This window comes from Pogoniulus pusillus, chromosome 9 (genome assembly GCF_015220805.1).
Source record: "Pogoniulus pusillus isolate bPogPus1 chromosome 9, bPogPus1.pri, whole genome shotgun sequence".
In the NCBI taxonomy this organism is placed as follows: Eukaryota; Metazoa; Chordata; class Aves; order Piciformes; family Lybiidae; genus Pogoniulus; species Pogoniulus pusillus.
In genome coordinates this window covers 20,419,732-20,433,582 of record NC_087272.1, presented here as the reverse complement: position 1 = coordinate 20,433,582, position 13,851 = coordinate 20,419,732, and the positions used below count along the sequence as shown (strand labels likewise).

At 40.1% G+C, this 13,851-nt stretch overlaps 1 protein-coding gene across 3 annotated transcripts in view; it reads left to right on the top strand.

Moving 5' to 3' along the window:
* The window catches only part of SPOCK3 (SPARC (osteonectin), cwcv and kazal like domains proteoglycan 3), a 349,520-nt gene that overhangs the window by 189,991 nt on the left and 145,678 nt on the right, over positions 1–13,851 (top strand). Inside the window, exons 4-5 of one of the 3 annotated variants that reach the window (XM_064148791.1) lie at positions 5,385–5,527; positions 10,440–10,610. In XM_064148791.1, the coding sequence (XP_064004861.1) occupies positions 5,501–5,527; positions 10,440–10,610 (198 nt within the window). In that variant the 5' untranslated portion in view covers positions 5,385–5,500. Of the gene's footprint in view, positions 1–5,384; positions 5,528–10,185; positions 10,331–10,439; positions 10,611–13,851 lie in introns of those variants that run through there. The other 2 variants (XM_064148793.1, XM_064148794.1) reach the window with 2 other exon arrangements.

Genomic DNA, 13,851 nt, shown 5'->3' with positions numbered 1-13,851 from the left:
AATAGTCATTGGTGACTATTTTAAGGAGATGCCTTGGTGAAATAACATCTTGATTCATGCCAGTTAATGAAGATTGAAGTCTTATTCCCACTTATAACTCAAAGATACACTCTCAAGACTGTCATGTTCTTAACCTTCATTGTTGGTTTGTAATAATTAATTTTACATTAATTAATACTTAGGTATTTGCTATCCATATGCTTTTGAAGAAGTTTATAATTTAACAGTCTTTGACTTGAACACAAGATAAATGCTTTCCAACTGTTCAGTGTGTGTAAGTTGTTAACTGTTAGCTTTTGTCAGACCTGTAGCCCAAGTATGCGTTTGATTCCCTGCGACTACATTGTCACTGTATAAATGATTTCATTTCCAGCTACAGAAAGCAGGTTGTAAGTGGATACAAATAAATAGGGTCAGGAAAGTGAAGGAATTAAAAACAATTAAAAACATTTTAAAATTTAAAAAAAAAAAAGGGTGGTGGCACTGTAAAACATGGCACAATGTTATAAATCAGACCTCATCGGTTTCAGTATTTACTTTTCAGATCACTTTGCTATAACCTGAGCAGTCTATAACTGGCTTTTTATATTCCCAGTATCTACGGCCTAGGTTCAGGGACAAACAGGTTCAAACATAATTCTAAGGCTTTAGTGATTAGTGCAAACTTCTAGCATGCATAAAATGACCTGGTATGTATTGATCAGGCCAACCTATTAATTTAATGTTCTGCATGGAAGATAATTTGCTTCTGTAGTTCTAACTCCGTGCACCATTTTCAGAACAATTTCTGAGAGGAAGCATTAAGGTGATAATGTCATGTGCACGAGTTCTGTGACACTAAACCTGTGGCTTCGGTTTTAGTCTGAGAACTAATGTCTGTTCAAACATGGTGGAAGTAATTTTCATGCTGCTCAGTTGCAGGTGTCTAAGATCAGAAATTTCCATGTCATTCACTCCTTGCTGGTTATCAAACTTAGAATCATAGAATCAAGCAGGTTGGAAGAGACCTCCAAGATCATCCAGTCCAACCTATCACCCAGCCCTAGCCAGTCAACTAGACCATGGCACTAAGTGCCTCAGCCAGGCTTTTCTTGAACACCTCCAGGGATGGTGCCTCCACCACCTCCCTGGGCAGCCCATTCCAATGGCAAATCACTCTCTCTGGGAAGAACTTCCTCCTAACATCCAGCCTATACTTCCCCTGGCACAACTTGAGACTGTGTCCCCTTGTTCTGTTACTGGTTACTTCTCTTGTTCCATGATTCCCTGTCTTCCAGGAGTACTTTTGATAAATATGTAATTGTTTATTGTGTGTGTCTCTCAAAAAGAAAGGATTGTATCGCTGCAGCTTTGACACTCATATATAGTCAGCAATGTAAAATGTTAGAGCAATGAAAAATGGGGATGCTCCTCATCCTTGATTAAAAGGAGGTCTTCTATCACACAGGTAAAACTGTTTCTAATCTGTAACTCTGAATCTCTGAGAAAGAGGAGTTGATTCTTTCTTAGAGTCCTGATAAACATGATGCTGGATGTTATGTAGTATCCTGGAAAAATAGACACTGATTTCTTAGAATTTGCCTGGATCTGTATACTTTAATGAATGCAGTGTAATCCCTCCTTCAAAAGTGTTGATTGTTTGGGGTTTAGATTCTCAAAGATGCTGGCAATTATCAGCTCCTATGTTCTTCACTTTAGCTTTTGCTATTGAAAGTTTGAAACAGTAGCATGAGAAAACTATATATCTGTATAGAGTCCAGAGCAGTGCTTGTGCAAAGAAGTGAAATACAGTCAGGGAGGGCCCAGTCTTCTTACTCTCTTATATTTCACTGGTAACTCATTTTTGGTCTTTGGAGAGATTATGCTGGGTATAAGCATAATCTTTGTTTCTCTGAAACAAAAGTAGCCTCCTTGAGATGCATGCTGGAGCTTGGAAATCTTTGATCCTTGGTGTTTATCTTGATGATGTTAGGAATAAATTGTTTGCTGGGAGTGTGGAAATACTGCCATCTCTGAGCAGTTTAGAATTGTGAATGGATTTTAAGTAAATCTCCCTTATAGTATCTTGTGCCCTTTGAGCTATATCATCCTAAAGAAAAATTATGCATAGCGCATGCAAATTTCCAACAGATTTATAAACTGCTTTCCATATTCCTCACTATGATTATAAAATGTCAGCCCTTTCATTGTATTACCCCTGCCAAATCTGGATAAGAAGTCCAAGTCCTAAAACTTTCTGTAGGATCCAAATTTTACAATGCTTTTTTCTTCTAATTTCAGTGTTTTGGTTGTGCTGAGTTGAAACACTAATCTAAACATTCAGATTTTGAGTCTGTTAAATTGCATCTACTGGTATCTCTAAATTACTTTTTTATTGTCTAAATACCTCATGTTCCTATTTTGTCTTATGGTCTACCTAATAAGCCAGATGGTTAGAAATTTCGTGATCTCTGGCCAGTCTCTGTTTCAGAACTACACAATCTACAATGCCTCATGATCTCCTTTAAGGTTTAGACACACATCTTTCCCGCAGAGGCTGTGACTTTGAAGAAGTTAGTCTTCAAAAGACAGCAACTACAAGCTGCAGCCAAGTAATTCTGAACAATCTGGAAACTTACTGTTCAGCTACTTTTTGACAAAATGACATCTTTCAATTTGGATGAATAAAGCTATATGAAACTTTCCACTCTATAAACACAATTAGCAGCCCACAAGAAAAAAACCTGTTTTGCAGAAACCCATTTTAATTGTGAAATGGGATTATGTGATAACTGGAGTACCATGGAAATGGAATTCCTTTCCCCAGTTCCTTAAGTATATATTCTATACTTTTTATTTCTTTCTCTTTGGGAATTTGTTTCTGACTGTTGAGGTATCAAAGGCGCTCAAAACATTGAAATAATAACATGAATGATCATATAGCAAAACATTTAATTCCTAGGTGTTCTGATTAGGATGGGCTGCTGATTGTGAAGCGCTGCTGCCAATGCAAAATGAGCAGCTGGGTATAGGGTGATTTGGCTGGACATTGCAGCAAAACATAAATCTGTACAAATCTACTCCAAATAGCTTCACCAGCCCTAGTGATCTGAAAGGCCAACTGTACACTACAGCAATGCTGTTTGTGTTGTGTTCTTGTTCCGCATCAGTTTTCTTCTTCTGAAATAGACCAGATATGTGATTAGGTAATAAGTGGGAAAAAACCCCAAACAAACAGTCAAAGTAGTCGTCTGGAAAAGTGAGATGGAAAGGAATATGTGAAGGTGAAACTCAGTGTTTGTGTTCTGAAAATCACAGAAAATGAAATTAATTGGAAGGAAGAGATTTTGAAAGACAATGACTGACAGGAAGATGAGAAAAGAAAAGGTGGTTTTAATAAATAAACTTTTTTGTAAATAGGGCCTGTGAAGCAATGTAACATTAAAATGTTTTGTCCTGCAGCAAGTTTCATGTTTTCCCTATTCAGAGTTGGATAGAAATGCACAGTCTCTTCTGAGTTACGTGCTAAAAATTCTACCTTGCTTTTTGCAAGATTTAGGATGAATTTAATTTACTTTTAAATTATCTGGAGGTTTAATGATTACAGTAATAGCAATTTTATATTAAAAAAAGGAGAGTTTCAAAGACCTAGACTGCATATTAAAGTTATTTGTCAAGAAATTGTACATAATTGTGTAGCTTTCTCTTGCTTCTAAACGATTTGATAACATGGTAGGGCATAAAGCATGTGTAATAGTGTCTACAGGCCCAAAACAAATTAATGCAGTGAGTACAAATGTGCACTCTTGTCACATTACCTGTCTGATTAGAAATGGACTTGGCTCTGAATGGAGATGTGGTTTTGAAGAAGAAAAACATGCCACTAAAGTAAACCTATATAATTATGAAATGTCTCACACAGGTATAGAAACAGAGTCAGAGAATAGCTGTGGCTTGTGAGCAAAGATTCTTTTTAAAAGCCTAAAATGTTAACTCTTGTAAAAGAGAGTATTTCTGAATTTGATACATTTGGTTCAACAATAGTTTAATTATTTGAGCAAACTTTGCAATTTATACTAATATTTTTGTAAAGCACAGAATACTAAACCCAGTTTTTGCACAAAACAAAGCTAGAAGGGTCATGCAGAATGTTGAATAAAATGAAAAAGTCTTAATGTCAGAAATTAAAAAATGTCTTCATATTAGATGTCATTAAATGTCTTGCTTGCCACATTATGTATAGGCTAGAACTACTGTTAATAGAGACATTAAAGAATTTTAAGATCCCAATCTCTTCAAAATAAAAACATAAACAATAGCTTGTGGTCAGAGAGAATAAATATGAGAAAGGAAATTAATTAGCATGCAAAAAGAACTTTTCTAAGATAAGAAGGCTGCAGCAGGGCTGACAATCTCCAGCTGTGCAGAACGATCATGAAGGAGGAAAAAGTGGTAAATGAAGAATCAAAAAGGACCCCTACCTGTTTAATCAACCTCAATGATTAGAATAATTCATGGGTTTTTTCAAACTGTATGATGAACTGATATTTCTTAAGAAATGCTGATAATCTCTATGGTAAGGAGAAACAGGAAAGCTTGCTTCAGAGAGAAAATAATAGAAAAAATTGTTTTCTGAAGATATGTAGCTTTCCTTTTTTTTTTTTTTTAATGTTCCTTTCATTCTTGTTCAAAAGAATGAAGCTCTAACCTGTACAGTAACTATCTGGTTTGGGATTTGTAAAAAACAATTTCATTACGTACTTCATCCTCTAGCTTTATCTGTACTAGAAACACTTGCACAGATAAATTATACAAGTGGCATTACAAAATTATTCTTATATTTCATGCTTGAAAATCCATAATGAAATATGGTCACCCAGCAACAATGTGCTTTTCACATCATAGTACCATCCACAGTATCTTTAGTTGAGCACAACTCAAATGGTACCTCTGCATTTCTGAACAATAAATTTGAGATAGCAGGAAACTTCAGCAGGCAGAAGTAGCAGAAGTACCTAATTTGCTTTGTTTACCTTTATTTTTCATTTTTGTCTTAGGATGAAAATTGTGTCATATACTTCAGAAAGCAGGAATGGGGGAGGGTACGAGCTGGAGAAGTACTGACCTCTTAAACTTCTAGGATACTTACAGAAAATTTTGAATTAAATAGCTTTTATCCCCTTGGGGGCTGAAGGTCAAAATCACACAACTGACCAAAAACATCATATAGCTTGTAATATGTACACTCCTAATGGTGAAGTTCACTAAAACAAAAAAAAATAATTTTCAAAGCATGCTGTGAATGGTAAGTAAAAGACAGGAATTGGGGAATACAGTGATGGCTGAGTCTATTGCAGCCTGTATTATAGCAACATTTCAGATACTTTTGTGTTTAAAACTTTTAGGTGAAGAAGAACTCAAACCCCATGAAATTCCCCTATTTTTGAAGACTTGATTTCCAGGATTTATCTGTTGCATCTGCTGTGGTGTTTGAGGCTATACAGAATGGCAGAAAGATTAGATGGTGTCAAGCAGAGATGTCACACCAGTAAGTATCTTTTTCAGTTCTAATCTTGTGAGGACTTTGCTCAGACCTTTTCTTGAAACAGTTTGCTGCCTCTGATCTTGGACAAGCACATTCATCAATGCCTTATGTCAATAAACATAGATAGATGGCATGGTTAGTGCTGATCATCTGAGTTCTCATGGTCTCTGGATGTTTGTCGCGTCTGGCTTTTTGACAGTAATTGCGCCAGCAGAGATCCACAGATGTTTATCAATCGAATCATACTCATGAAGAACAAGAGAACTATGAATGCCTTGGAGCACTTACCTCACAGTTACATTAAGGATTAAATTGCAATAATAGCAGAAGAATAGGGAAATTCAGAGAAGACCAAATATATTAAATCTTGAAGTCTACAGCAGTCTAAAGTAGAAGATGAAAATCAGGGAGGATTGAGAGATTAATATTTCAAAGCAATTCAAAACACAAGTACCAAAACCAAGGGGAAGCTGAGATGCAGCTAGCAAGATATCCAGATTGATGAGAAATCATTATGAATTGAGTATATATAATTTGCATAAAGAGGGTAAGATTGAGGGAAGTGCCTGTTGTGGAGGTAGAACAGAAGAAATAATAATTTAAAACCTATGTATCAAATGTCAGTATATAGGTGGTTAGCTCAGCAATGACATGAGAAAAGGAATTAGATAAGACTGTTACAACTCTAACAACTTCATTTTGTATTTTTTGTAAAAACAATAGTTTTAATTATCTTACGAATTCTGCCCCTAGATGTTTGCAAAATTGTTCAAAAAGAACTCAGAATTGTTAGCATTTGTTCTTGAGAAACTCTAGAGAACAAATACAGTAAAATATGTTAATAAATATATCAGAGGGAGAAATGAGGTACAATATAGAAAAAACTACCAAACAGAAGAGCATAGTAGTCTGTTATTCATGTTGAGTTACAAGCTTACATTGCTGCAACAACAACAACAACAATCAGGTGATGGAAATATCTTCAGTTAGACTGACATTGATTACTATGGAGTTTTCATCACTGCCAGAGCCTCCACTGATGGCAACTCTGTGGTCTAAAAATAAATTGAGATCCACATGTGCCAGGAGTAACAGTGTATAGCTCTTTTTGCTTGTGGGCAATGGGATAGCTCAGTGGTCCAACTGCAAGGGTTAAGTTTACATTTGAATAAACTTAATTCCATGCTTTAGTGCCTTAAATGAACTCATTACTCATTTGCAGGAAATGGGTAAAACACTCAGGGTGTAAATTTCTTTGTATCTTCTAGTAATTTCTCAGCATGTTCCTTCCGTTTCATCATTAACCTATACACAAAAACTTTTCCTCTAAGATATCTCTTGGGTGCTCCATTACATAATTCCAGCACCTTTTCATACAACATATAGATATGCATACAAAATACGCATTTAGTCCATATATATTATATTTGCTCCTATGTATACTCCTTATGAAACATCTGTATTGTTGGCAATGATCTTGTAATCTTTGCTATCTCTCTGCATGCTCCATCAGCTAGTCAGAGGTAAATTAACCTCTAAAGTTATGATTTTAAACTAGTGTGTGTCAGTATTTGAAAAAAAAAATCTCTCCTACTGAAAACTTGGAAAATGTTTATTTTGAAATTGAGGAGACAACTTTTTATCAGTACCAGCAATATTGCTTAACCAGACGATGAAAAGAGCCATTACCATTAGTATTATTCATTTATCACTACCATAGTACTGGATTCAGTTACATCTTAGAGATGCTATTGTGGGGCAAAGTGGTATGTTCATCATACTTTCCACGAGAAGTGTATGTATATTCAAAATAAAGGAAGAACCATTCTCAAGATATGTAAATTTAATCTTTGAAGAACATTGACATTATTCAGGGGAAAAAAAAAAATCTTAGTATTGTTATCTTCAAAATGCCATTTCAATCGAGTATCATTTTATGTGTTCTTGATGAAATGGAATTACCAACTTCTGTAAAATCCTTGATCAGAATGAGGCTCTTAAACCAATTATGTGGAGATCAGAGTGCTTAAAATTATAAGGGGTACATTTAGAGTTATTAAAGGCTTCAAATAGCTTGGTTCAGGCAAAATTATGTATAATTGATCATTTAGTATGTGTTGTCAGTAGAAACTGCAGTCGTAGGTGTGGAAGACCACTTTTTTTGACAAATTGCAATGAAACTTTTGTAAAACACAAAACATACCAGCGCTTCCTTTGCTAAAGAATTGTACTGAATGCAAATCCCAGACACTTTTAGTCTTCTTCTCTAAGCATGGGAAGATGCACCAGATGTTAAAAGTATTGAATAATATTGTCTGGATCAAATGAGAAACATCGATGAAGTAAAACCAAAATAGATTACCTGGATGATCTTGGAGGTCTCTTCCAACCTGATTGATTCTATGATTCTATGACAGCTAGGTGAGTGAAACTATGAATTTGGGGATTGGGACGTCTTGGGGATTTTTAAGTGATTTAAAAAAAGTAAAAAATCATTAGCTTTACAGAGAAATTTCTTTTGCCAAAGGGGAAAGCAATTTGTAGAAGTTAACATTAAGACTGCCAAATTGGATGTCACAAAATTATTGTATAAGGGACTGTTTCTATAACCCACCCTGAGAATGACTCTTCTATTGATTCATATTTAGCCTCTGTGCAGCCTCTCTATCCCTTTACTTTGAATTTTATGACTCATTTATTACAGGATACATTATCATTCTGGATAGGTAGCATTTTCAGAGTTGGGCACATAAATCCTAATCTGGCAATCATCCTCTATATCTATCAGACTGGTGACAAGATTCTCATTGATTTTAGTGATACAGGCTTAGGAACAAAATGGCATGTATTATAAGGTTAGAAGATTTAATTCATACTTTACTATCTGTCTGTAGTTACAGCTTATGACCAAACTCAAAACTTGCAAATAAGTCACAATCTCATATTTAGTTCTATTTTAGGGTGAACTGGCATTTTTCTGCTTATCAGACCAGAGAATTTCTTGACACACTTGGCTCTAGTTTAAGGCCTGACAGTAACTCTCAGTTCTTACCATAGAAATTATGTTCAGGTATTGCACTAGGAGTGTTCTCTTAATGCACTTACCACACTGTTTTGGGTTGGTCTTGGGTGACAGCCAGATGTTTAGCCAGCTGCTCACATCAACGCCCAGCAGCAGGGTAGGGAGAACAGGAATTAGAGTTCATTGGTTAAGATGAAAATAGGGATATTGCTTTCTGATTAGTGTTGCGGGAAAAAAAACAACACAACGACCTTGAAGTAGAGGAGATTAATTTATTGCCAAATAAAATAAAACTGTAATTGCTAATCTGGGTAGTGGGGAAGAAGAAGACACATCTTAAAACAACAAGTTTTCTCTCCTCTTTCCCAGACCCTGCTTCACTACAGCCTCCTCCCAGACCAGCACAAGGGGTATTTGTTGGTGGTGGTGGGATGATACTGTCAACATGTACGGTTTCTCTTCACTACTTGGTTCTCATGCTTTTGCTCTGCTGAGGCAGGGCTTGTCTCATGCGTTGCAGCCGTAAGGGAGAGTGTGTATCATACAGACTTGCTGCAGTTCCTTTGGGTTTATCCATTTGCTCTAGCGTGGGTCTTCCAGGGGCTGCAGTGCATTGCCCCTTTCTCCTCCCCTCTCTCTGACCTTGGTGTTGCTCCTCGTTACATTCCCTCCACACTCCTCTTTCCACACAGCATTTGTGCCCTTTCGTAGCTACACTTTCATAGCTCGTTCTGGCTCACTGCTTTTGGCAGGAACCAGCTATCCCAAAAATGGGGCAGCCCCAAACCCTTTCCCACAGAAGCCACTCCTGCAGTCCTTGTCCTCCTCCTGCTACACAAACCTTGTGACATGCAGCCACTATCAACCTGAAAAACAGTGTTACGAAGTCTAGGGAATAAAGCTAACACTACAAAATTAGGTTAATTAGGTCAACAGGATGGCAGATGGAACTCGAAATTAAATATGAAGTTCATCTATGCTGGAAAGGTAATTGGACTCTTTATGTACCTTTCTAAATCAAATTTAACTAATTCGGGAAGTAAACCGGATGTCATCAAAAGCTTTCACTTAGCGTATTGCTGCTGTTAAAAAGCCCTAAGGAGTGCATGCCTCTTACAGAAGGGGCACTGAGCGGCACTGCACTGCCAGTTTGCACCTCAAGCGGCACTCGGAGGCGACGTGACAGCTCACGGCTGCTCTCTCAGAAGTACGGGCAACTTTACCTCGGTGAAAGACTATTCACGCAGGGATTCTCACAGACTTATCTTGGCGCACGATGCCAACAGAGCTGCAGTAGAGGTCCTGCGGTTTTCACCCTCACCTGGAGGTGCCGGTGGCACTGCACGGCTCCTGCAGGGCCGTGAAGAGCGCGGCGAAGGTAGCGCGTGCGACTCGCCCCGCAGCTGCTTTCGGCGGTGGGCCACGGGGTAGCCCGGGCGGCAGAGGCCCAGCTTCAGCACCGTCCTGCCGTGCTCGCTTCAGGACGCGGTGCTTCAGCGCTCGCTGCCACACTCACCTGGGCATGAAGGGAGCTCCGCTGGAGACAGCCCCGCTCACTCCGAGCCGCTGGCCCCGGCGCCACGTCGCAGGGCGGGGCTGGGGGCGGAGCGAGGGGCGGGCGGCGCGTGCGGCGCGGCGAGCTGGGCGGGCGGGCAGCCGCGCGTGCGGGGAGGTGGCGGGCCGCGGCGAGCGGAGCGGAGCGGCTGCGGGACTCGCAGCAAGGTGACGAGCTGGGCAACTTCCTCCCCTCCTTCTCCCTCTTCCACGCTCCTTGCCCCATTCAGGTGGGCGAGGGAGCCTGCTGTGCGCCGTTGTCCTGGCCCCCCGCGGGCTGTTCTGGCTGGGATTCGGCTCTGGTGTGGGTAACCCCCCTCCGTGTCTCTTCTCGCCTAGATGCTCAAGGTAGCAGCCTTCGTTTGCGTGTGTGCAGCAGCCTGGTGCAACCCGGCGCTGACGGCGACTGGGGGCAGACCGGACAGCGGCAATTTTCTGGACGATAAACAATGGCTCACGACCATCTCCCAGTATGACAAGGAGGTCGGGCAGTGGAACAAATTTCGAGACGTAAGTTCAACCTTTCCACCCTGCCGGCCGGCAGCCGCGCCCGGTCCGCTCCCCCGGCAGCGCCGCGGCTGGTTTTGTTGGCTGAGTGTATCCCTTGGGCAGCCAGGGCTGAGGTACTGCCTCAACTTCATCCCTTCTCCTCGAAATTAATTTTTTTTCTGTCAACTCCCGGCAGCCCCTCGATAGGAGTAGGGAGGTCCCACCGGCCAGCTCCCCGTGCGCTGCCGCCTCTGAGCGGTCAGGGCTTCCCGCTGTGCCCTGGTCCGTGTTGGGCGCCCAAGCTGGCACCTCTGGAGCCCAGCGGGCCGGGCCGCGGTATGTTCTTCTCGTTCTGTGGGTCGCCAGCCGTTAAACGGTGTCGGTAGTGGGTACCGGGGGAGTTGTGTTTGCTCTTTCTCCTTTTCGCTTCCCGTCCTAGAACAGAGGTGGAAGCACAGGCTACGGGGAGGGCGGCGGTGGGGGCGCGCTGCGGCGGTTGTTTCCTGCTCCCCGCCAAAGCAGGGGGCGAGGCTGGCATGGGGTAGTAGAATGAGAGGAGGCTCGCCCTGTAGATACTGAATGAGTGCCGCATGGGTCAGCCCCCTGCCTTGTAGAAGTGTGCACCGGGAGGGACTGCCTCGTCTCACCTTGACGCTGTCAGAAGGGCCGAGAAGGCAGGCTGGGGGAGAAGAGGCTGCGGGCACAGCTGGAGGTGGGAGTGGGGGACGGCTTTGTAGAGGCTGTTGTATCAGTGACGGTCACAGAAAGAACTGCTAAATTAGGCGATAAGTCGTATAAATGGTGCATCCGGAGTGTCTGGCACGGAGTACATTAGCACCAGACCCCGTCTGACCCGAATTTCGTCAGTTACGAAACCTGCTACTGTAAGGTGGCCCTCGTCCTCCAGAGTTCTTCGCTTTTGCGCTTAAAGTTTGTTGCCAGTTCAGCCCTTCACATTTCTTACAATGAAAAACGTTTTCCTTGCTCTTTCGATATCCTAACTAATCTGTCTTACTTAAAAAGGAAACCTAAATTCTAAGCATGCAAAATAATATTCTGTTAGGTTTGCTATATTGCTTAGTGGCTTGCTTTGGTTAGATATAAAGCATTGATTTAGTTTTCAGCTTCAGAGTCAACAGGCTTCTTACGCTACAACTTCATGGTGACTGTGGTTTGCTATAGCAAAATGCAGTAAATATCTCCAAGGAACATCTTCTGTTTTTCTAAGAGGTGTAGTATACTTAGGATATATGCATTTTCTAGCTTTCTATGTGTGGTGCATGTGGAATGCAGACTTGGCTATTTGTGTTAAGTAACTAGCAAAGAAAACCTACTGTTTAAAAGTTGTGGGAGAATTTGTTTCCCCAATAGTTTCTATGAAGCAGCATGATTTTAATGTTTGGGAAGCACTCAGTTTACTATTCAGATACTTGTGTTTGCTCTGAATGTCTTAAAAACTTGTCTGTTTGAAAAAATCTGTTCAGTGTTCTGTTTTACTATGAAATGCTGTTGCTAGAAAACTCCAAAAAATGTACATCAGTTTTATTTTGTAATTGGCAGTCATTTGTGTAAGGACTACCCGTCAAGGCTGAAGAAGCTAAGTGTTCTCTAATGCCTGTCTCCTGGGTGCCCACTAACATATACTGTAATGTCAGATATTAGCCAGATAATTTATTCTGTGACAAGTAGGTCTCCCCAGGGGTTTTAAGAGTGACTGCTTTGAGGAAGTACTGCATACTGATTCTTCTGATGAAATTTATGCATATGCTGGTTTATGTATTTTTATACTGTTTAAGAAGAGTTCAGTGTGGGAATACACTTTGATTTCTTGTGCAGAATGCTTATATCCTATTGATTGATACTTCAGTTGGAGTATTTATTGATAGTCCTAATAATTGGCAAGGCTCTCCATTTAAAGCATTGAGGATTTCATTATTTCAAAAGATACTGTTGTAAAACAAGTATTTTGAGTTAATCTATCTGCACAAGAACACATGAGAAATGTATCTTGCTTGTAAGATGCATTGATCAATTATCCTTAAATATAACATGATGGAGAAGCTTTAATAACATCTTACAGTTCTATGTAAGTGATACATTTTACTTGTTTGATTGCAATTTGTTGTTGTGCTAGTTTGAAGCTAGCTAGAATGTTTTGGTAAGAAGGGCTAGATTATAGGCTGTGAAAGGAAAATGATGGTGATATCTACTTCCCTCATAGTCTTGCTGAGATGTATAAGAACAAGAATCAAAACACAGATAAGGCACTACTCCTGCTTGGGAGCTCTGAGCTGCATATTTCTCTCTAGCCTGTCTGCCATTTTGCTGATTAATCCACTTTGCTTCTTAACCCCCCTGGCTGAACCTCCATTCTTCTTTGGGAATGGGGTAAGGGTGGGGAAGAAGGTGAATGGGCATTTGGGAACCCCTCCTGAGGACTCAGGTTTGTGGGAGAGGTGTTGTGTTTCTGTATTACCTTTCACGTTGTATGTTTCTGTATATAACTGTATATACTGCTTGTGTATTGTGCTAGCTGTAAATATAAGCTTCATTCAATTTCCAGAGCTAGCTGAGTCTAGTCTAGGTGATTTCCTAAGTGGTGGGGGCAGGGAACACCCAAACCATCACAGTTGTTTTGGAAATTGTAGTTGCCTCCTGTTAAGGAGCAGGACAACTGCATTTTAACATGTGTAGGCATAACTGTCTTGCAGAGTTAAATTCAGAATCAAGGTATACAAGACCTGTATTTGTAATTTAATTCTCTGATCAGAGAGCAACATGGGTTTTTGGTGGGCTTTAAATACCCTGCAGATGTAAGGGTGAGATGAAATTCTAGTGTGAAAAGAAGTATTTAAAGGCTTAACTTAAGACTTAACTGACAAGACTGATTAATGTGAAAGATAATGACCCTGACTTCTGGCTCATAGGCTCAGTTTCTTTAAGAGTTTTAGGTCACAGTGAGAAACAACATAGTCATTCAGAAAGGAAGCTTTACAAAACCTAATAAACCAAGATATGAGTTTCTCTAAAAAAAAAAAAATCGTCTCAAAAACCAAAACAAAACCACCAAAAACTCCAAAACAAACAAAAAAACACAACAAAAAAAATCCAATCCCCCCAAACATAGCTCTCCTAAAAAAATACCGTATTTGTCTGTAAAGGTTGTTGCTAATATGATAATACCAGCCAAGATCTTCTCAGTACTTTGTACAGGCAAAGCCATAAGTGACTCTTTAGTTCTCTTGAAAGATACTGATCATTC